Here is a 24,526-nt window from a genome sequence, read left to right as displayed (position 1 = left end):
GAACCGTACAATTACATTAAGATTATTTCTCAGGCAGGCACAAATATTGAAAAGTAAAATTTCACGCACCCGTGGAGCTTTTATTTTGAAGGCGGACTCGTGTGTCACAGCAAAACACTCCGTGTAAAACTTGCACTCGTATGCTTATTGCGGAGCAAGAAAACCAGCATTTCTATAGGTCAGCCTCCGTTTTTGTACATTTCTAAACAATTTATATGTCATAAACCTTGGTGAATGTCTCATAATGCATAAAATAGGGTCGTTTTTCAAGCGTAAACAAGTGTTAACTGTTTGCTAGCTGTAACGTTGATTAATGTGCTAAACGTTACAGTGCATAGAAGTCAAGTTAACCTGTCTATACGTTTTAACAATTAGATTTAGATAGGATTTATGATGGTACTTCTTATCTTCCAAATGTATTTGTTGATTCATGAACTATCGCTGCTCCCATGACGGTGGAGCATAGCCGAATAAGTTTTGTGGTTATTGATGTGATTGATATTTTAATGTTATCCACTAAAGGCATGCTGCAGCGTCCAAAACCCAGCGACTCTGAGGCAGACCTCCTCAAAGAGCAGGAGCGGTTCCTGGTCTCTGGTGCTCCTCTTGCGGCTAAAGTGATCCGAAGGCCAGACAAGAGGAGAGGAGGAGGAGATGGAGGAGGAGGAGGAGGAGGAGGAGAATGCCAGAGAGACATTGTCACCATAGAAGGTTAATGACATCTTAATGGCATCTTCTAGAAATGAGTGCATCTAGAGACATTACGCACTTTAAGTATGTTAGTGCATAGGTGTAGAATTAGTTTGTTTTAGTATGGTTACGTTTACAATAAAAACACAATTAAACTAAGGTATGAATGCATGCGTTTGTTTTCTGAAGATCTCCCTGATGACATGCCTTCTCTAACACCGGCACCATCAAAAAAGTCTTGCTCTAAAGAAAACCGCGTTCGCTTTGAAGACCAGGATACGGAGGAGGTTCTAGACAAGCATGACACTCACATCAGCGCTGTGCTTTCTAGGATTGTTGTGAGTATTTACTGTACTGCCTCACTCGTTGTGCATGCAAGAGTTAAAAAGATTCACAAATTAAACTCATTGGTTATCTCATCTATCTTATCATGCCACAAATAGTGTTGTCATTTAGGACCCAAACAACTATATCAGGTCTGTCTATTATCATTATTTGTTTTTAAATGGTAAATGGAATGCACGTTTCTAACACAAGCGCTGGCCACCCATAGCGCTTTGAAACACAGACGGCAGTGTCAGCCACGCAAGGCGACAGCCAGCTCATCAGAAGCAGTTAGGGTGCGGTGCCTTGCTCCTGGAATCAAGCTAGCAACCATCCAGCTACCAGCCAACCCTCTCTACCTCCTGTTCCACACGCTGCCCCCTGATCAGTCGTTTCAATGTGTTTTTTTTATCCTTTTTCATATCTCTTGATAGGAGCGAGACACCAGCTCAAGCCTGGTCTCTCTGCCAACATTCTCTGGAACTGCATTTCCCAGAGTCCTTCACCGCACAGAACCAGATAGCAAGGTGAGACCTGTTAACAGGTAGAAGCAGCAGGTTACCGACAGGCCCAGACAGGAAGTAAACGGGCCCAGACTGGAAGTCAACAGGCCCGGACAGGAAGTCTCCCACATTTAATTGTATAGATCTTAATCGTTACATTACAGCTAAATTCTCGAAAGAGCTTTACGTCTTCACACCTTGAGAAGGAACACAGAATGGGGATCTCACCTGCCAGGGATGCTAAGAATAGTGTTAATGGACATATTGTTTGTTACTAAACAATATAAAAACAATGTGTTCGATAAAATGGATAGCAGACAATTCTGCCATGAGAGAAAGGTGGCAGCTAATATTAGGCCATGTACAACCAATCAATTCATAACATTTAATGGAATTGTAATAATTGTTAATGGACTGAATCATTGATATTTAAACTGCTGCCTGTTGCCTCTAACACTGGATCTGTGCTCAGGTCCCAGCGGCCGCAGCAGGCGGGAGGAGGAGTATATTTGCCCGTCAGATAGCCGCTGAGAAGCTCAAGGAGGCCAGTGGTCCATCGGGCCGTGCAGCCAGAGGGCCCAGCCCCCCCGTGGAGACCAGCATGGACACACACCTTTCTCCTGCAGCACGCGGCCGTACGTACACTGGATGTTTGGCCTCTACCGGTGTGTCTGCTGCGCTCCAACGTTTCCTCTGGTAGAATGGCAGTCTCGAAGTTGACATCGAAACAATTTTGTGGTCAGTTTTATGTGACCATTCAGCAGAAGCTTTCATCCAAAGTATCTTGCACTGAATTTCAGACATCATGTGAGCAGGAGGCCTCTTGCTCATGGATGCTCCAGGTTAACTCAGACATTGGAGTTCAGTCCCATATGTTTCAGTTGGGAGTAATTCGCCATAACAAATAGCCTCTACATCAGCTGAGAAACAAACAGGTTATGTTTATGTTTCAGACTCTTTCACGTATATTCCTTTACCTATTCCCTCCTATCCCCCTCTATTTCTCTTGCTCTCTTTATGTCTCGTTCTCCCCCCCCCCCCCCAGCGCTGAGGGAAGCTTCGGGCCCCAGGCTGCCCTCGGGCCCCAGGCTGCTGTCGGGCGAGGGCCTGGGGGGTCCAGACCGCTCGGCGGAGACCCTGAGGATCCATCAGGAGAACCAGGCCATGCTGCAGACCATGTCCCGGGGAGAGATACTGGAGGAGCAGCGGAAGCTGCTGGCCCAGCTGGGTGAGTGGAGACCTGCTACACTGCTGGTGGAGCATTAGGGGGGTGGGGCCCTCCACCATTCTGTATAGAGGTGTTGTGCATATTGTATGTTACTTTGGTTATCTCAATAATAATGAGAACGGTATGGGTCAATCTGTGATCATTTATTGTGAAATGTTCTTCTCGGTTTTACAAGTGTTTGTGTTGTGTTAGTGATACATATATATTAGAGCTGTCAAGCGATTAAAATATTTAATCGTGATTAATCGCATTAATGTCATAGTTAACTCTAATTAATCGCGATTAATCGCAAATTCTTTTTCTATGCTAAATATTCCTTGATTTTTTGTCCCATAATTCTTCTAATTTTAATTCTCTTATCAACATGGTGAAGTGCATCGGCTTGCCTTGTGCAAATGATTTTTTATTGATAACAACATTGGCATATACACTGATCAAAACAGGACGATACAAAAAAAAAGCCTATAGTGCAATTAAACGACTGCTGTGAACAAATGTCATTTGAACATAGCAGTCAGGCTACTGCTTCTTTGTTTTGAGCCAAAGAAAAAAAAAAAAAAAAAAAAATTTTTTTATTTTTTTTATAAAATAATTGCGTTAATCGCGCGATAAAAAATTTAACGCCGTTAAATTTGGTTTGCGTTAACGCCGTTAATAACGCGTTTAACTGACAGCTCTAATATATATATATATATATATATATATATATATATATATATAATTGTCCAATAGTCAAGACAGGAAAAATAATAATTCATTCATTCAGTCCGTTATGTTATGTGGCTCATGATTTCCAGACACTCCTCTGGTCAATCCCATTCATCATTATTTCCAAAGACCCGGTCCTAGAAAGACGTTCTGTGTGTCTCTGTGTCTCTGGGTCTGCTACCAGACCACAGCCAATCCCCATCAGCCCCTCCAGCGGCTGCCAGTAACACTACCCCCCCCCCTCTCAGACCCCAGGCTGGTGGACTTCATCAAGGCTGGCCGATCCCACCAGGACCCCGCTCCCCCAGGCTCCGGTGAAGACCACCAACATGGAGGAGTCGCTAGGGACAGCACAGCGAAAAGTGTTCCCTCCCCGTCAGAATCACAGCAGGAGGAGGAGATGGAGAGAGAGGAAGAGGAGGAGCTAGATCAGGAAGATGAAGAGCCATCACCGATGCCTCCCATCACAGGTGTGGTTCATTCGATAACGAGTCTTCCATGTCTGTCAGTTATCGGTGAGCTGTGGCTCTCCCTTATATGTGAGTGAATCCGTTTCATTGAGTTGCAGTCAGAGCTGCAAAGAATCCACCAATTGTCAGGGATTCTAAAGCTTAGTGCGGTTGTTGGTAATTGGTGTGAAAGTCAGCCACCTCCTGCTCCTTACTCTTCACCTTTCTTCCTCTGGTTAGCTCTTTTTAATTCCTTTTTTCCTCCTGCTGCTTCCTCCCTTCCCCTCATCAGGCCTTCTGCAGAATCGCAGGCTGTATGTTGGGGGCTCCTGTAACTGAGCATTGATTTCACTCTGTCTGATTAACGGAGAGGCCATCCAAAGCGAGTCGTAGCCACTCTGGCTAATGGGTTTACTGCCAACCCTGCAAAGAAAACGCAGCCTATTGAGAACATCCCTAATGGATTACACAAACTGTTCTCAAAAGCGCAGTGAATCCAACTTTTAGGGTTTGTGAAACGAACATTAGCGTGGTGGAATAGTTTTTTTCATAGTTACAGTAGCTCGAGGAAGATTGGTGAGGGCTTGTATCAATATATATTTCTCATTTACATTTACATTTAGGACATTTGGCAGACGCTTTTATCCATAGCAACTTACAATAAGTACATTTGTCAGAAGAAAGAAAAACAACAGTAAATCGCTGTCGGTACAGAAAGGATGCTCAAGAAAAAAGTGGCAAGCACTAAGAAACGCTAGGTTAACCCATTGCCCGTATACAACAAAGATAGCTAGGATAAGAACATGAAGTGAAAAACATGTCCTGCGTGAAAGCCCCTCTTTCATGTGAACTACTAGATGACCATGAAGGCCATTGAGTCCTGGGCCCTCTTATGGTGTCTCTGGGTGCCATGTTGAGAGCATCCATTTTGACTCCAGAGGCCCTTCCTCCTTCCTCAGAGGAGGATCTCCCGCTGAAGCCCGAGAAGCAGTGGGTCCACATGGGCAAGCTGGAGCCGGACAAGCTGGAGTGGACCAGAGACCTGCCAGGTCCCAGGAGGAAGGGGACCCAGAAGGTGGGTCCGGGGGGGGGTCAGAGTGGTCGGTCCCACTGTTTTAAGATCATATTTACGTAACTGACCACCTAATGAGATGCATGCTCCATCTTCTAACCCCACCTGGCTCTCCTGTATTCTGACAGGCCATGCAGGCTCGCTTTGACTTCGCCGGCTCCCTGATCTCCCCCCACGAAGACCTGCCCACCCACCTGGGTCTGCACCACCACGGAGAGGAGCCCGAGGTTAGTGTCTGTGGGGGGGGGCCCCCTTCCTGGCTTATCATGACAAATAACTGCAAAGAAAAGTATTTGTTTAATGGAGCATGATCATGGGGAGACACCGGCAGGATTATCCAAGCATCCGGGCAGTTACGATGCTGGACGCTGTATCGGTATATATTAGGGCTGGGCGATATGGACAAAATCTTATATCACGATATGAGTTATTTTATATCACGATATGGATATATATCACAATATGGTATTTTTTAAGTAAATTAAAATAATAAATGGCTTAAAATAACCATACTTCACATTTGATCAGTTTTTTCTTTTATTTTGAACTTGAATTTCCATGCTTACAAAGGAGTAAGTAGCGAACAATCTGTCATTAACTGCAGTGTCATATAGTGCAAACATCTTGTAAACATTGAACAGTTTTTTCAATACAAATAACTTTTTTTTTTTTTAAAGGTGTGCTTCACACCTGCCTGGCTGTCAGTCAGTGCAGTGTAATATAAAATAAAAATCACAGCATCACACAAATATTTTAAATACTAATTATACACTTATAAAATAAAGTTATGTGCTGTGCAAATAGCTGGTGGTAAAAATAGAACTGTTTCTTCAATACAAATGAGATTTTTTTTCAAGTTAACAGGTGAGTCTCACACCTGCCTTGCTTCAGTCATTGCAGTGCAATATAAAAATATATATTTTTTTCTTTTTTTTTTTTTTCTCTCTCGGTATAAACGATATGGCCAAATCTCTCCCGGTAGACACTTTCATATCGTCCACGGTATGATATCGTCATATCGCCCAGCCCTAGTATATATCGCTAAGGTCAGGAATTGGAATCGTTATCGGGAAGGACAAAATGGTATCGGAACATCTCTAGTAAAAAAAGGCTCCCTCCCTTGGTTCTCACTTGGCCCGCGGCCGGACTAGAGAGCCCCCCCCCCCCCCCCCACACTCTGTGCTGACTGAGGCGATGTGCTCTCCCTCTCTCTGCAGCTGGCGGGTTACTCTCTCCAGGAGCTCTTCCTCCTGTCCCGGAGCCAGGTCATCCAGCAGAGGAGTCTGTCCCTCAACACCCTGGCCAGCATCCTCACCAAGGTTCAGGCCTTCACCCGGGCTCCGCATAGCCTCCCCCTTACCCCCCCACACCCCTCTTACACACCTATTGTATGTTGTATGTCCAGGCACTTAATGTGCACACTTATTGTACGTTGTAACTCAAGACAAATGTACTATGGAGTGAAAAATAATTTAACAACAATAAATTAAAGTCTAAGTCCAGGCACTTAATGAGCACACTTATTGTATGTTGTCTTAAAAATAGGACCAAGCATTGTGTAGCGTCTAATCCTAGCTATCTTTGTTTTATACAGGGAATTGGTTAACATAACCAATTGGAAGTGACTGCACTTGGTTCTATGAACATCCTTACTGTACCGACAACGATATATGGTTTCTCTTTCATCTGTCAAATGGACTTACTGCAAGTCGCTTTGGACAAAAGCGTCTGCTAAACGAGCTTAATGTAAATGTTAGGTGGTAGTGAATATCTGTCCAGCAGTCTGCCACCAGCGTGTCCCCCGACCGCCACACGTCTGTCCAAACGTTCCCCCTCTTGTGTCGTCCTCCGCCCAGGCGCGCGCCGGGCAGTTTGCGTCGGCGCTGAGCGGGAGCGTGATGACCACGCTGCTGGACGCCGGCCTCCTCTTCCTGCTGCGCTTCGCGTTGGACGACAACGTGGAGGGGGTGATGGCGGCGGCGGCGCACGCGATCAGAGCCCTGCTGGTGTCAGACCAGGACGAGGTACGGCAGAGATTTCGTAGCGTCTTCTTCTCCCCCCTCGGCTCTCAGTCGTCTTTATCCAGGTCATGACTGTGATGTTGATGTGCTGTCGTCATGACTCCTGAGGGCGAGCTGCTGCCCCCTGGGGTAGGAAGGGACATGTCTTCTGACATTTTTATTAAGCTCTTAATGGGTGAAATTACTTCATTACTAAGGATATTTGGTCAAATGTTCAGTATTATTACATATTGCAGGACATATATATAACGGATTGCATTACATTATGGTGGAGACTCAATTATCCATCATCAACTAAACAATCTTGAAGAAAAAGGAGAGAAAGAAATGATTGCCTCTAAAGTAAGTAAGTATCCTGGCTCTTAAGTGGATTTGCATTTAAAGCCTTTAATGGGCTGTTACATGACGATGGGTTCATCATGGAGGCCTTGGGTAATACTAGTAGTACGTCCTTCATGTCAAGCTACGTAGTGATTCATCGGCCATCTCTTGTGGGCTGTAATCCGTGTGACTGTCATGTGACTGTCATGGGACTGACCTATGCCCCCCCCCCCCCCCCCCCCCCCCAGGCCTTCCTGGACCACAGCTTCTCCTGGCCGGGTGGCCTGGCCTCCTTCCCCCTGCTGCCCTGCTCCACGGAGGAGCAGGAGGAGGAGGAGGAGGAGGAGCAGGGCCTGCCGGAGAACATGAGGCTGAGCGCCAAGGAGAAGGAGGAGCGGAGGAACGACCACGATGTCGCCCGGCATGACGTCGTCAAGGTAACGGGCGAGGTGGACGGGAGCATGTAGCCACGCGCCCGCTGGTAGTTCATCACACTCCAACTCCTTTAGCCTCACAATGTAGCGGCACAATTTGTACAGATTTAAACAGCTGTGGGTTTATGAAGCTCGGTTTAGCTCAGGAGGTAGAGTGGCTCGGCTTGTAACAGGAAGGTTGCTGGTTCGATCCCCGGCTCCTCCTAGCTGAGCGTCGAGGTGTCCCTGAGCAACACCCCTCACCCTGACTGCTCCCGACGAGCTGGCTGTCGTTGTGTGAACGTGTGTTTGAACCGTTGTAAGTCGCTTGCGTTAAAGGCGTCCACTAAACGCCCTAAACGTAAAGCCCTCACCACGCAGAAGGGTTCAGTGTCCCTGGTGATGAAGAGCAGAGCGGTGCTTGTCTCAGTGAACCAGCTCATCGCTCCTCTCCGTGCCCTCTCTGTCCCGGTGGTTTCAGGGCCTGCTGAGGACGGGGCTGCTGTCCCGGCTGCGCTACATCCTGGAGGTGGTCCGCCCCTCTCCGCGGGTGGTCCAGGACCTCCTGGCGGTGCTGACCCGGATCAGCAGACACTCCTCCCACGCGGCCACGCAGGTGTGACCCCGACCCAGAGCGGTTCTTCAGGTTCTAGGCTCTGTGTTCTCAGTCTTCCTCCACGTATCCTCAATGGATCCCCTTTTACACAGGCCAGGGTTTGTTTAGAGGAAAAGGTAGTTTGTTTTTTAAGAAGTACTTGTCATTGTGTAGAGTCTTTGTTGTAGCAGGGAATGGGTTAACCTAGTGTTTGTTAGTGTTTGTCACTCGTTTCTATGAAGATCCTTACTGAAACGACACCAATATATTGTTGGTTCTCTTTCTTCTGACAAATTAATTTATTGTCAGTTGCTTTGGATAATAGTGTCATTAATTCATCACTTTACCACTTTTATCCCATATCCAAAGCAAACTGCATTGGATGCATTTAATACATATTTATTACATTTCCTTTGATATCAGGTAGTGGTGGGGACTCCAGGTGGCATGTGGACAGTGTGGGTTTCCTCCAGACGCTGTTTCTCACCTTTTGGTCCGTCTCTTCAGGTGCTGGACTGCCCTCGTCTCATGGATGTGGTGATGTCCGAGTTCCTGCCTACTTCCTGGAGCGCTCCGTCTCTGCACCCGCCCCCGTCTGTGTACGGCCTCCCATTGGCTGGGGCCCTGAAGCTCCTCAGGGTATTGGCTACCTCGGGGAGGCACGCCTGCGCCCGGCTGGTAAGTAACGCTGTTAAAAAAAGTATTTCCCTGCGCTCATATTTAGTTTTTTGTATATTTGGTGGACACTAGTCATGTGATGCTATCTAATGCTTTTATACCTTCCACTGTGGTTGACTCTAGGGAATCATGGAGTCAATCTTGATGGAGTGATATTTGACAATTATTATGTAGGGTTATGTTTGAACTGTTTATGGCTGGAAAGGCTGGTGTTTACAATAATATTGTTTATGTTATTTTACAACGTTTTTTTACATCGTATTTGTGTCTGATTTTTTGCATATTAAAGGCCATCCAGGGCTATGATTAGAAAGGGTTAAAAAGGGGCGGTAGATTGCACCTGGCTGAGGGACTGTGAATGGTGACAGCCTGAGGGACACTCATCGTCTCTCTGTTAGGTCCTCCACACACACACGCGCACACACACTTGCCTCTCTCGGCGCCCGTGAGCTTCTCTCTTTGTTTCTACGCTACCAGATATGACGATCTTATACCTGCCTTTACCCCGGAATGTTCCGCGCGTTTAGACCGAGGTAACTTGAGGACTTGGGTAGAGGTGTTGATGACGTAAAATGTTCTGCGAGTTTCTGACCACCATAAGACCGAAGGTGGTGGATTTAACAAAGACGGTGAAAGACGGTGCGATCTACGAGAAAGTAGAAGAGGAACTTTCCTTAAGAGGCTTTCAGCTGGATAAAAAATTAATGGTCAGCCAAATATAGAATATGTTGGCGTTTTTGCCCTTCGTAAGTAGTTAACCGTGTTTGTAGCCTACCCTCAGATGTAGTCTCCTCATTCTTGCATGCGAGTGGCTTGAATAATAAAAAATAAAAAACGCCCCTTTGCATGCATATAATGCAAAATATTCTAACAAAGGTCTTCTCTACGTGCGTAGACCTACCTACTCCAATGAACTAAGAAAGCCGGTTCCTTGACTCGGGGGGGAATGTATCCACTTGGTTTGACACAGGCAAAACAGTGAAATTGTAACCTCCGCCAAGCCGCAACCGTACCGGCGTGGCAAAATGCCTTCTCACTCTGTTGTGTTTCTGCCCCTCACCCCCAGCTGAGCTCTCTGGGCGTGAGGGAGCGTCTCTCCCGCCTGCTGAGCCCCGAGCCCGGGGAGCTGCTGCTGGAGAGTGGCCAGGCGCTGCGGGTCTCCGCTGAGGCCTTCAGGCTCTGGGCCGTGGCAGCCAGCTACGGGCAGGCCTGCGACACCTACATGTAAATATCACAACATGGGAAAATACAAAATAAATTGTTATTTTTTGTTGAATAATGTAAAGAGTTGGGCCCCTAAGTTCATGCGAACTTTAGGGCACGATATGGAATAATAATTGTGGGACATTTTCTATAATATTGCTAAATATCGGATGTTCTTATGAATGAAAAATACCACTCTAAACAGTCCAACTTAAGGTCATTTTATTGAAGAATAAATGTCAGTATAGTGCAAGTATACAGAAAGTATAGTGTACCTTACTCACAGATCTTTCAAATCTCACACTTGATCTATTCTTTGTTCAGTTGTGTTCTCACATTATCCCAATTGTTTCCAACTATTTTCAACCCCAGAGAAGTCTGTAGTTTTCCTTTGATGCTGCGCTACATTTGGTTGCATGTCCATGGCGTCACCCCCTCTGATTAACCCTAACGTCCCGTCCAGGGATAGACAGGAAACCCTCATCCTGGAGAGACCTAATTAATGATCTGATAAATTATCAGACTATGTGCTGTTAGGAAAAGTGGCCGAAATTCATCAGTAACATGGGTGACGTAAATACCCCAAAAAATGAATCAATGCACGCCTAAGTCCCAACGAGAACATGTGTACTCGTTTTTGCTATGCCCTTGTTTCGTCTGATGCTAGTCTTCTCATCCTAATTAGTTCAGACAATAACACTGGGTTGATTAATATCTCCGCCTCATGACGATAAAGGATGATTCAGAAGTCTCTGAGGTTCACGTGCTCCTTGGGTTGCTCTGGTTCTGCGTTTCTTCGGGGTTGTGGTTCTTTGCCTCAACATCCTCAACTCGACTTGATTACTTCCAACAGCCCTAAAGCTACGCATTAGGTGATCTATTGTGGCCTATATCAGGTTATATCTCTCAGAGTATTCCGGAGGGAGAGACGTTTCAAAACCATTACAAGTTCCAGTATCAGCTAACATCTTCAACACCCTTTCCATCACGTTTTAAAACAACGTCAGATCTGTGAAAGTCTTCCTCAGTGTGACCCTCGCTCCTCCACCGCCCCCCTGACGCGCTGCTCCGTCCCCAGAGAGCTGTACTCGGTCCTGCTGCGGGCGCTGCAGGCTGTGACCCGGGACCTGGACTCCTCGGGGCCCCTGCTGGCCCCCCAGCGGCAGAGGGTGCAGGCCCTGCTCGCCCTGCTCACCCAGGTCACCCACAGCGCAGGGTGCCACCAGGAGCTGCACGCCGCCATGCTCAGGTCAGCGGGCCGGGGGGACGCGGCGGAGCGGAGGGGAGGGGTTGGTGTTTGTGTTGTAAGGCTGTAGCAGGAGGCCTCCTCCCTACCTGATCCTCAGGGGCTCAGAGTGAGGGGAACAGATGGATAGATACTGATATAGATGGATAGATACTGATATAGATAAGGATATAGATAGATAGATAGATAGATAGATAGATAGATAGATAGATAGATAGATAGATAGATAGATAGATAGATAGAAGATAGATAGATACTGATATAGATACTGATATAGATACTGATATATAGATAGATATATACTGATATAGAAACAGATATAGTTAGATACAGATATAGATACTGATAAAGATAGATAGATACTGATATAGAAACAGATATAGTTAGATACAGATATAGATACTGATATAGATAGATAGATACTGATATAGAAACAGATATAGGTAAGGATATAGATAGATCGATACAGATATAGGTACTGATATAGATACTGATTTAGATAGATAGATACTGATATAGATATGAATATAGATAGATAGATACTGATATAGATACTGATACATAGATAGATGGATACAGATATAGATAGATGGATACCGATATAGATAGATAGATACTGATATATAGATAGATGCATAAAACTTTATTAATTCCCTGGAGGGGACGTTATCTTGTTAGAGCACAACAGCAGTGGAAGACACAGGATATAATGCAATACAATAAAAACAAAAAGTAGTGCACAGGAAAACAAAAAGAGATGCAAAAGTAAGGACAAACGGAACAGACAGAACAAACAGTATCAATTATAGAGTGGCCCAGTGCCAGTACTTCAGTATATTAAAGTGTGTGAATGTAGTTCAAGCATCTCCAACATGTCTCACTAGGGCTGGGGACAGCTGTAGGCCCAGGGATGCAGTTTGATACTTTATATATTATTCAGAACAGAACACTTTGCACATCTGTTTCATGAGGCCGCAGCGTAGGAGAGGGAAGAGGACATTGAATGTTGCCGACAAACAAGCAGCCCGTTTAACTTGCAATCATAGATCTATCACTCAGGGATAGCCCTTCATCAGGCAAACATTTGACTGCAACGTTTTATTTATTATTCCCACCTCAGCAGCAGCAAAAGCATTTAAATGAACACTAACCGAGAGACATATGTCAACAAATATACATTTCTCCTGTTCATTTGAGAAGTATACACTGTAATCTAAATGATAGTTCCATCATTAAACACGTGTGACTCTTCCTCCCTCCAGGAGCCCGGGCCCCGAGGACCCCGCGCCCCCCCCTCCCCCCCCGGTGTCCTGGGGCCACGTGGGCGGGCTGCAGGCCCCCCTGGTGGGGCAGCTGAAGGGGCTGGTGGCAGGCCTGGACGGGCCGGCGGGGAGGAGGGAGAGCAGCCTGGCTCTCATCCCTGGGTACCTGCACTGCCTGGGGGCGCACTACCACCAGCTCCCCAAGCAGGTACCCTCTCTCCGGCCTTATGCTGGTCCATCATCATAGTGGAGCTTTAGCCCCGCCTCCCTAAGACCTTTCCAGTCCAAAGTTATTTGTCTGCCCATATAAGGTCTTGCCTCCGACTACTAAGAACTCCACAGAAGTATAAAACTACTGCCTAACACTTCTGCTAAAGCCAAAAATGCGAAACTGAGTGTTTCCTTTTTATAATACTTGGTTTGAATACGAAAGAAAATTAATAAACACACTATTTTTGCCTAGCTTAGCCTTGGATGTCCGATGCTAGCCGGCTTGCGTGTTCTCGTTGCCGTACGAAGATAGCAGGGAATGACGTCCACCACCAGCTTGTTAGCAATCGCAAAAAAAATTAAACATACAAGCAACTATAACTGAACTTAGCGTCTTCACAATGTTCACTATGAATCGTCTTGGCTATGCACACGTAAACAGGGAGATGATAAAGTCACATTCCAAAACACTCCTTCATGGTGTTCATGAAGACATGATCAAGTGACGCAACACCTTGGTGGCATATGATTAGTCCTGCATCACATCCTGTCCTCCCTCTTTCTCTCTTTCTTTCTTTTTCTCTCTCTCTCCCCCCCCAGAACTGTTTTAAGCCAGTGGACACACTCCAAGAGCTGGAACGGCTCACATCAGAGGTGCTGCAGCCACTGATGTCGCACAGTGCCGTTCAACACGTCGTTACAAATCTCCAGTCAGTCTCATTTGCACATTCTTGACACATCTTGCAGTGGTTGTTATGTTTGTTGGCCGGCCAGCAGCAGCCCAGTGTACAGGCTAGCTCATTCAGTTCCCAGCCAGACACCTCTGGCATCCTTAATTAATGCAGTCTGAGGAGCAGCCTCCCCCCTCACTGCCCAGTGAGGCCGCTGCTACATGACTCTAGCTCCCTTCTGCCCTTCCCCAGGTCATGCTCCGCCGTTTGTGACCTCCAGGGTCATGGTCCCGGTCCGGAGGCCGTTCCTAGTCTGCCTGGATTGGCCAGCGCGGGATGGAAGGACGGCCCGGGATTGGCTGTTCCCTCGTCTCCCTTCCCTCTTCTAACAGCGCTTTGCGTCCTTCTGGACTCCATCACCGGCATCCATAAAGGCCTCAGCAGCAAGGTACCAACACCCTCATCACACAATTAACAATGGTACCAAGACCTAACCTTCATGACACTGTAAACGATGGTACCAAGACCTAACCTTCATGACACTGTAAACGATGGTGCCAAGACCTAACCTCCATCACACTGTAAACGATGGTACCAAGACCTAGCCTCCATCACACTGTAATGTTGCCGTAGGGATGAAATGCCAAACACTAACAATTGCTAAGTTAACCCATTCCCGTGTACAAAAAAGATAGCGAGGATAAGACGCTACACATGCTAAGTACTATTTTAATTGGCAGGATGTACAAACTCAGAATAAGTGCATACATTAAGTGCCAGGACGACCACACTGTAAACAATGCCCTAACAACGCTACCATGTGATGATGACAAGAACTGCTCAAAGTGGTTCCTAGTTCCTCACCTTGTGTTGTCATCCCTCTCACCCTATCAGTTCAGCGGTCTCCTCGTATCGGAGCCTGTGATTGGCTACCTTGGTAGCTGCTGTCGGGCCACGCCCAATCTGTCAAACGCCAGCGCCTGGGTCCTACGTCACGAACACCACCTGCTCTACCTGCTGGTCCGGCTGGCCCACCGAGTGGTGAGCACCACCCACACTACGTCACCATACTACTACTACTACTACTATACTATTATTATAACTACTACTACTGCTATACTCTTATTATCACTTCTATTACTATATTACTACTACTACTTTACTATTACTATACTACTACTACTACTACCATACTACTACTATTACTACAACTACTACTACTATCAATACAAATACTACTGCTGCGACTACTTCTACTAGTGGTGAATGTACTTCTCTCTCCGAGTGAATAAACCTCATAATCGAGATCATATTCCCTTCTTCTGACCTCATCATAATTCCTCGACAGAAACTCCACCACTAGGGGTTTGGTTCTGGTCCTGTGAGATAATCCCATGACTAGATTTAGAAAATGTAAATAATCAGACTGTTTTCTTCACTTATGTTATTGAAAACTTAGGCCGGTTTACAATATCTGGATCGATTCATTGTCTCTTGCTTTCTATTGTGTAATTCTCTCTCTCTCTCTCTCTCTCTCTCTCTCTCTCTCTCTCTCTCTCTCTCTCTCTCTCTCTCTCTCTCTCTCTCTGTCTCTGTCTCTCCCTCTTACTCCATCTCCCGCTTTGTCTTTGCCTTTGTCACCCTCTCGGTCTCTCTGTCTCTCTCCCTCTCTCTCCAGGCTCCTAAGGATCCGGCCGTGGCGCGGCATGCCTCTCTGTACCACCAGGTGGCGATGGCGCTGCTCCCCTGGCTGCTGCCGGGCAGTGAGCACCTGGCTCACGACCTGCTGTGCTCCGTCGTCTTCAGCAAGGATTTCCTCCCGTGAGTCGACTCCCCAACCCCTGCTCCACAATAATCACCTCTCACCAACAGAGGCCGGACCGGCAGATGAAACGCATGCAGGGTCTGGTTTACATTTATGTTACATTTCATTTAGGGCATTTAGCAGACGCTTTTACCCAAAGCGATTTAAAATTAGTACATTTGTCATAAAAAAGAGAAACAACAATATAATGCTGTCGGTACAGAAAGGATGTTCCTAGAAAGAAGTGCCAAGCACTAACAATAGGTTAACCCATTCCCTGTATGCAACAAAGATAGCTAGGATAAGATGCTGCATGGTGCCAAGTACTATTGTTAAGTGCCAGGATGTACGACATAAGTGGGTAAGAGGGGTGGGGGGTAAGGGGGGAGTGTAAAGTCTAGGACTCTAGGTGAACTCTGGAGAGTCTTGAGTCCATTGTTAAATCAAAAGCTTGGCCAGTAGATCTTCCTCCCCTCAGAGGCAGCTTAACGCTGAACCGCAGATGGTTCAGACCAATCAGCGTCCCCCGAGGAACCACGTGTCCTACGAGATACGCCATAGACTGTGATGGGCCGACGGTTCGTCCAATCACCGTCCAGGTGTTTTAAGTGCATGCCCCTATCAAGACTATTGTTATTCAAGGGCGTATTCCCAGACGGTTCTGCGTAAAAAAAACATCTGGACCGCACTCTAACGTTCTCACAATGTCAGATTGGACTGGTCAGGGAAAACAGAGTGTTTAGTGGAGTCGATTGATCGTTCTCTGTGGTCTGTGGGGAGGGATGCAATAATATCATCAGATACAACCACAGAACAATGTGATGGAAGGCAGCAACATTTAAAAGGTAGCATAGTGACATTCTTTTGTATCGTATTTTAATGACGATTCAAATCCATCCTGAAATCAAAACATAATCTATCAACTAGAAGACCGTCCCCCAAGATGATTAGCCGACCTCCTCACCTCCTGCTGACCTTAAGCAGGAGGTCAGCTGGTCAGAGAGGGGGAGGCTCGTTGATTCCTGTTGAGGTGGAGTTCCACCGTGGTGTGGCTCTTCTAGCTGGTCAGAGAGGTGAAGGCTCTGACTCCTGTGGAGGTGGAGCCCCGTTGTGGTGTCTCTTTGATGGTGTGTGGGGAGTGGACCTGCACAGCGATGGTCAGCTGTGGGAATGGTACGTCCCAGGGCTGGAGATGTCGCTGGGGAGGTCCTCTTCCAGTGTTCTTCGTGATGGGCGTCACGCCTGCTGCTGTCGAGAAATGATGAGAAAAGCAATCAGGACCAAAGAAAGCACACTGTAGGAAGAAAATGGTTGTCGTTTCCTGTAATAAAGGCTGGGTTTCCAATATGCTTCATTACCTTTTGCTGAAAATTGCCAATCCTTGATGAAAGGGAAGCAACTGTGAGAACATTAGTGAATTCCGCTGACTAATTGGACATTTTTGGCGAGCATTTCTCCCATTTGGAAGTGATTAGACAGCAAAGCGGGGGGAAAGCAAGGGCCCACTTGGTAGGTGGTTCGGTCCCCTGCGCGGGGACGATGACGGTGACAACATCCACGTAGTCCTTCACCGCGTGTTCATTCATGATGTCGGTCCACACAGGTGATCAAAGCTATTCCTAAAGTTTTTAATGGGGCCTCGCAGCGTCACTGTCTTCGTGCTTCGTTATTGCTGCGGTAATTGCGTGTATCTGTTGGGAGTCCAATTAAGAGGGATATTGTGCAACCTGCAGGGCAATAAAAAAATTATTTTTTTATTTTTTTATTATGGATTGGATTAACATCCTTGCCAGGGGAATCCATGTTCTTTATTATGAGTTCACGACCATGACGCCTCCACTAGGGAGCCAGGAGAGTGGTCGCCCTGGGAAACTGTAACTACGTCGGTGTTGTTTTTTTTGGGGCGTAACTGAGTGAGTCTGTGTGTGTGTGTGTGTGTGTGTGTGTGTGTGTGTGTTTACAGGGCAGAGTGCTCTGTGGGCCTCTGTTTATCTGAGTGAGCCGTGTTTTACTGTGTGAGCCTGTGTTCATCTGAGCGAGCCCTGTTCATCTAGGTGAGCCATGTTCTTTTGAGTGAACGGTGTTCTTCTGAGTGAACCGTGTTCATCTGAGTGAGCCTGTGTTCTTCTGAGTGAGCCGTGTTCATCTAATCAAGCCCGGTTCATCTACGTGAGCCGTGTTCTTCTGAGTGAACCATGTTCTTGCAGGGCATCCGTGTTCTTCTAGGTGAACCTTGTTCTTCTGCGTGAGCCGTGTTCTTCTGAGGGAACCGCGGTCATCTGAATCACCCCGGCTCATGTTCTTTTGAGTGAGCCACGTTCTTTTGAGTGAACCGTTTTCTTTTGAGTGAGCCGTGTTCATCTGAGTGAGGCCGGTTGTTCTGCGTGAGCCGTGTTCATCTGAGTGAGGCCAGTTGTTCTGCGTGAGCCGTGTTCATCTGAGTGAGGCTGGTTGTTTTGCGTGAGCCGTGTTCATCGCCTGTCTGGGTCTTGTTGTGTTTAGCAATTGAAAACAGGTTTCAGGAAATGAGCAAAGCCTTTGAAATCAGGTTGTAATTTCTTCACATGGCTTCAGAGGTAGTGAACAACAAGTGGGCTTAGTGAACAACAAGGGGGCTAAGTGAACAACAAATGGGCTTAGTGAACAACAAGTGGGCTTAGTGAACGGCAAACAGGCTTAATTATCAACAAGATGACTTGGTGAAACCGGTAATCAAGTGCTTTTAAAATTGTCCTACAATTCTTCACAGTGTGATTGGATTTTTGCACATTTTCCAACAGATCCCCTGTTCTTCTGAGCATGTGCGGCTGAACATAAAGCTAGGACCTAATGAATAATGTATGAAAGTCCGAGCTCTCTTTGATTAGCTGCATCAGACACCCTGCATGGGGGCTGCAGTGGGCCGCTCGTCACGCATTCCCCTTCATTTACTCTGCACTTCACATTACAAGCGGTGAGCGAGAGCACCCCGTGGATAGCCCTGACGTCTCTGCCCCCCCCCCCCCCCCCCCCCCCAGGGAGAGCCACAGCGGGGGACCGGAGGCCCTGGAGCTGGCGGAGCTGAAGCTGCACGCGGGGGCCCCCCACCTGCAGGCGGTGGGGCCTCTCCTCCGCGAGGCCTGCGTCCAGCTGCCGTCCCTCCGGGGCTGCTACCTGGGCCACCTGGCCCACCTGGAGCCCTCCGTCCTGGGCTCCAAGGACGCCTACCTGGGCCGCACCCCCTGGGTCCGCTCCCGGCTGCTCCCGGAGCTGGGGCCGGGGCCGGCGCTGCCCGCCGACTGGCCCTACCTGCCGCTGGTCACCCTGTACGAGCGGACGGGCGGGGGCGAGCTGCAGGTGGAGGAGCTGCCCCGCGGCGCCCTGCAGGCCGTCACCCACTGCCTCCAGTGGCTGCTGCTGCTGGAGGTGTGGAGGGAGGGGGCGCTGAAGGTAGGCAGCCCCCCCGGGGGGGACTCATCACGCCCTTATACTCTGAAAAAAATCGTATTACAATGTTTTTGTCTTTTTTGAGGTTCGTGTTGCGATATGACCCAAAAAATTGCAGCATTTTAAACATTTGATCGTTTTTGGGGTGATTTTGTAGCGGAGTGCATCTGCAGAGATCTGAGATCTGCTCTGGCTTTGCATGGCATTCAGATTTGGCTTCGCACTCGAAAATTGTTTAGCCTTCTGTTTTTGCTAAAAAGACTTATTTTCTGTTACCAAAATAACCCACGCTGTTCTCTTTGGAATTAAATGATTGTTTGTTTTTTGGTTCCCAGGCGGTCACCCCCGTGGCCAAGCTGGCGCGCCTGTCCTGCGTGTTCCTGAGCGCCAGCGACCTGTTCCTGGAGAGGCCCGTCCAGCGGCTGCTCTGGGCCCTGCTCCGGCTGCTCACCAGGTCAGAACCTCCGCCCTGAGGGGGACGGCTTCAACGGGGTTAATGTCCGGTCGCTCCGTCCGGAGCTCAGAACTGAACATTCAAACGCTCTAAACTAGGGGTGGGAGTCACAGGGTACCTCATGATACGATGTGATGTCCGAAACATGGTCCATGATGCTGATAATATTGCGATTCTGTGTTAATCAATATATTTTTAGCCAAGTATCCCTCTTTCGTGTGTTGAGCACCACCTCGAGAAGCAGGGAAATCAGTTTAGAGCGCCTATTTTATTCATTAAAATATCGACATTTGGGGCGATATTTCCTGTCTAACTCTTTATGAATAAAGCATACATTTCTTTTTTTATAAATTAAAAAAAGAATAATTATAATTATATTGATATCTGGCTACAGTGTATTGATTCTCGTGTAGCATGAAGAAGGGCGACGATTTATCGCTGTAACAATACTCTGTCCCACCTCTAGTCTAACCTGCAGCCCCCCCCCCCCCCCAGGCCGGACCGCCTGGACTCCCTGGACCTGGACGTGGCGCCGCCGGGCCTGGCCTCCTTCCAGGACCTGTTCTCGGCGCTGCTGGTGCAGTACGAGGCGGTGTCGTTCGGGGACCCCCTGTTCGGCTGCTGGCTGCTGCTGCCCCTGCAGCGGCGCTACAGCGCGGCCATGAAGCTGGCCGTGTTCGGGGAGCACGTGGGGGCGCTGCGCTCCCTGGGCGTCACGCTGGAGCAGGTAAGGGACGGGGGGGGGGGGAGGGGAGGCGATGGTGTGTGACTGCCGGGGGGAATGGGGTGAGGTGACGGGGGGATAATGTCATGGGGGATGCATGATGATAGGTATAGGGGGATAGATGATGATGGGTATAGGGGATAGATGATGATGGGTATAGGGGGATAGATGATGATGGGTATAGGGGATAGATGATGATGGGTATAGGGGATAGATGATGATGGGTATAGGGGATAGATGATGATGGGTAAAGGAGGATAGATGATGGGTATAGGGGATAGATGATGATGGGTAAAGGGGGATAGATGATGATGGGTAAAGGGGATAGATGACGATGGGTAAAGGGGGATAGATGATGATGGGTAAAGGGGATAGATGATGATGGGTAAAGGAGGATAGATGATGATGGGTATAGGGGGATAGATGATGACGGGTATAGGGGGATAGATGATGGGTAAAGGGAGATAGATGATGGGTAAAGGGGATAGATGATGGGTAAAGGGGATAGATGATGATGGGTATAGGGGGATAGATGATGATGGGTAAAGGGGATAGATGATGGGTATAGGGGGATAGATGATGATGGGTATAGGCCATAGGGGGATAGATGATGATGGGTAAAGGGGGATAGATGATGATGGGTATATGGGGATAGATGTAGATGGGTAAAGGGGATAGATGATGATGGGTATAGGGGGATAGATGATGATGGGTATAGGGGGATAGATGATGAGTATAGGGGGATAGATGATGATGGGTATAGGGGGATAGATGATGATGGGTAAAGGGGGATAGATGATGATGGGTATAGGGGGATAGATGATGATGGGTAAAGGGGGATGGATGATGACGGGTATAAGGGGATAGATGATGACGGGTATAGGGGGATAGATGATGATGGGTAAAGGGGGATAGATGATGGGTAAAGGGGGATAGATGATGATGGGTAAAGGGGGATAGATGATGACGGGTAAAGGGGGATAGATGATGACGGGTAAAGGAAGATAGATGATGGGTAAAGGGGGATAGATGATGACGGGTAAAGGGGGATAGATGATGACGGGTAAAGGAAGATAGATGATGGGTAAAGGGGGATAGATGATGATGGGTAAAGGGGGATAGATGATGACGGGTAAAGGGGGATAGATGATGACGGGTAAAGGAAGATAGATGATGGGTAAAGGGGGGATAGATGATAGGTGATAATAGGTGACGGGGGATGGAGGGTGTGAGGTGACAGCGATGGATGATGTGAGGGGTTATAAACTGTGAGAGCGCCAGCTCAACTGACCACATCACCAATGGCGACTGGAGGCCGCATTGTGACGAGCGTATTCGGGTCCCTCCCCAGCTGAGAGCTGTGACGAGCGTGTTCTGGTCTCCCTCTGGTCCCTCCCCAGCTGAGCCTGCCCCTGGAGCGCTACACCTCCCCGCCCGAGGCCTCCCTCCCCCTGCTGCAGCTCTACTTCCGCTCCCTGGTGACGGGGGGCCTGCTGCAGGCCCGCTGCCCCCTGCTGTACACCGTGGCCCTCGCTCACCTCAACGCCTTCCTCTTCTCCGAGGGCCCCGCCCAGCAGGTGAGCCCTGTAGCCCAGAGGGTTAGGGTTAAGGGTCTTATTGTCATGACTGAGTAACGCTGAGATGAAGAGTTTTATCAGTGGTTTGCGTTGTTCTTTTAGTATGTTGTGTTCTGTGATGATTCTCTCGGGAAGTGTTGTGCATTGTGTGTGGTTGTGTAGTGTGTGTGTGTGTGTCTCTGTGTGGTTGTGTATTGTGTGTGATTGTGTGATTTTACACTTACACTTTACACTTTACTACACCTCATTACTTACTATTACTTATTACCACTTTTGTTACTCTTATTGTAACTTATTTTATTTTATTATTGTGATTTATGCTGCTACTTATTCTCTAAGTGTTTCTGATTCCTCTGTCCTCAGGCGGTGGAAGCAGCCCAACGCAGCATGCTGAGGAAGGTCTACCACCTGACCGACCAGGTACGGCCACTGCCCCCTCCTCACAACGAGCCCTCCCACAATACCTTCCGTCTGTCTCCAAACCTCCAAGTCCCCTCGGCCCCTAGTTCCTCCCATCTCTACCTTCTGCCTCCAGACCACCAACATAAATCACTTCAAACTCTATGGGGGGGACGAAGAGAAAGATCTGGTCTGGTCTAAAATAAACCTCATTAAGGCCTTTAGTAACACCACTCGCTGACAACTCCCTTAAGGGCTCCTCCTCCTCTCCTTCCTCACGAGGCTCCTCTCCTCCTCCTCCTCCTCTCCTCCCCATGCGTGTGACGCTGTATCTGGTCTTTGGGGGGGGCGTCTAGGTGCTGAAGGACCACCTGCTGCTGTTCCGCGGGCCCCAGCAGGACTCTGCGCTGGGCTTCCACACGTACCAGCAGCTGCCTCCTGATCGGGCCCAGCGGCTGGAGAGGGCCCTGGGCACGCCGGACAGCAGCCATGGAGGGACACACTGACCGGGGGAGAGAGACCGCAAGGAGGAGACGTTCAGAGAGGTGGGACCAGAGCAGAGGGGAAGAGGGAGGGCGGGCACGAGTAGAGAGAGAGGGAGGGGAGAGAGAGGGGGGGGGGGGATGAAGGAGAGGGGGACGAGAGGAGCGAGAGGGGGGGACGAGGAGGTGAGGGGGGGGGGGGGGGATGAAAGAGAGGGGGACGAGAAGAGCGAGAGGGGGGGAAGAGGAGACAGAAGTGTGTGGGGGGGGGGGGGGGGGAAGGGGAGTGAGAGGGGGGGATGACAGGAGGAGGATGGAGAGTTTAGAGCGGACGTGTGGAAGACGAGGTAGGATACTGTGACGCTAAGCTCCAAGCTGTCCCATCAGCTCTTTTTAATTTACAGCCTGCCAGGTCTTACAGGGGGATGCTCCTCTCCTCATGCTTTGACATGAGGCCGTGGGGAGAGAGCATAAGGAGAGTTTGGGTTGAAAGTGATCACTTGATACTTTGTCAAGGGACGAGTTGGATAATACAAATCCATGAATTGGCCAGAATGTTGACAGGTGCAAATGGCCCAAAAACAGCTGTTCTCCGTTTGTTAATGACTGCATTTATGTTTAAATGTTTTTCTTATTTTGTTAAACATTAACTATTGACATCAGAGGCTTGAAGAAAGCCACACATTTTATATGTGAGCCTAGTAAATATCATTTTTAATAAACACACTTTAAAAAATACATGGACCAGATTATTTTTGGGTCCATTATTTTTGGGTCCTTATTTGCTCTTTAAATGTTTTTCCATATTTGATTTCCTATAAAACGTTACAAGAGTTTTGTACTTTTGCACTTTAAATGTTTTATAGGGAATAAAATATTGAGGTGGTATGACGTGTTTCATGGGAAACAGACAGTGAGCAGGCTTTAAGGCAAAGCAGTGTTTCATGGGAAACAGTTGGCAAGCAGGCGGTAAGATGGAGAAATAGACAGTATACAGGCGCCGAGACGTGTTTCATGTGGTTTATTATGAGCTGCAATGGTCACAAATTACCCCATCGCTGTCAGGGTATTAAGCCTGGCTCCACGGCCACTAAAATACAGAGTTCCCAGATAATCAGCGGGCATTGTTCCCCGGCGTTGTAACAATCAATACCACTCGCCCTCGAATCCCGCTAATCCGCAGCAACATGGGTCACATTACTTTCCCATTGAAGCTGGCTCCACTGTTGCTCGTCTGAGATCAGATTTAGAAGACGCCCGCGGGGGGGCGAGGCGATGACAAAGGCCTGCCTGTGTCCTGCGCTCGTCTTGCCATCGGGACCGACGGCAAGATGGTCTCCACCCGCTGCAGGAAGCAGACGGAGGAGGACGGAGCTTAATGTGAAACACAGGTCGCCCGATCACTCCCAACACTGGGAACGTTTTCAACGCGGACCCCCTGTTGTGAGCAGCTTTCACAACCAACGCATTCCTGTGCTTTAGGGTGTGTGATAAGTGGCCCTCACCACATGGGGCCCGTGGCCCCGGGTCCTCGCAGCCCCGCCGCTCATCGCTCCAGCATGGCGTCCTCCTGGGCTCCAGCCTCGCCGGCTGCTTGGTTCTTTGGTCGAGACCCAAGCAGTCAAATGAATTACTAATTAATTATTAATACTACTCATTTAATTATTACTAATTAAGTGAGCAAAGGACAAAAGACTTGCTTGTTAAGGATGAGATCCAGGACATCTGATGATGCAGCAGGATTGTTTACACTGGCTGACAGCTAGCCACTCCCCCAGCAGCCCTTCTGGTTCTGAGCCCTCGCTGCATGAGGGGACTGAAGGAAGAACTGCCGTTCCCGCCCCCAGAACAAAGATGGCCGCTCAGTGATTCAGGCCCATACACCTGAGTGGCTTACAAAGCAATAAAACGGTGTGTGGTTTTATGGGTTACTAACATGGAATAATGGCCTCTAATGAGTGCGTAACTACGTCCTTCGTGACATTTTAGTTTTGAGGACCAGATGCCCTTATGCAAGCTAAATGAGGAATCAAAGCAGAAAGCCACAGCATATGCTGTAACTTCTA

The 24,526-nt window shown here is 48.1% G+C and overlaps 1 protein-coding gene across 1 annotated transcript; it reads left to right on the top strand.

Moving 5' to 3' along the window:
* Positions 1 to 116: 116 nt before the first annotated feature.
* On the top strand, positions 117 to 22,672 carry rpap1 (RNA polymerase II associated protein 1). Its single transcript, XM_030356645.1, has 27 exons — positions 117 to 178; positions 523 to 711; positions 880 to 1,028; positions 1,449 to 1,541; positions 1,990 to 2,152; positions 2,563 to 2,745; positions 3,702 to 3,923; positions 4,862 to 4,977; positions 5,103 to 5,201; positions 6,192 to 6,293; positions 6,831 to 6,998; positions 7,565 to 7,753; positions 8,211 to 8,345; positions 8,832 to 9,002; positions 10,069 to 10,226; positions 11,284 to 11,454; positions 12,714 to 12,921; positions 13,524 to 13,633; positions 13,847 to 14,042; positions 14,489 to 14,635; positions 15,273 to 15,415; positions 18,416 to 18,827; positions 19,160 to 19,278; positions 19,774 to 20,005; positions 21,403 to 21,579; positions 21,943 to 21,999; positions 22,335 to 22,672. Exons 2-27 carry the CDS (start codon positions 525 to 527, stop codon positions 22,482 to 22,484), a joined length of 4,257 nt encoding a protein of 1,418 aa, XP_030212505.1. The 5' UTR covers positions 117 to 178; positions 523 to 524; the 3' UTR covers positions 22,485 to 22,672.
* The last annotated feature ends 1,854 nt before the right edge of the window (positions 22,673 to 24,526 follow it).

The sequence above is a fragment of the Gadus morhua genome, chromosome 5 (genome assembly GCF_902167405.1).
Source record: "Gadus morhua chromosome 5, gadMor3.0, whole genome shotgun sequence".
Lineage (NCBI taxonomy): Eukaryota > Metazoa > Chordata > Actinopteri > Gadiformes > Gadidae > Gadus > Gadus morhua.
Note: the sequence above shows the minus strand (reverse complement) of the source record. Positions and strands in the feature narration are given on the sequence as shown.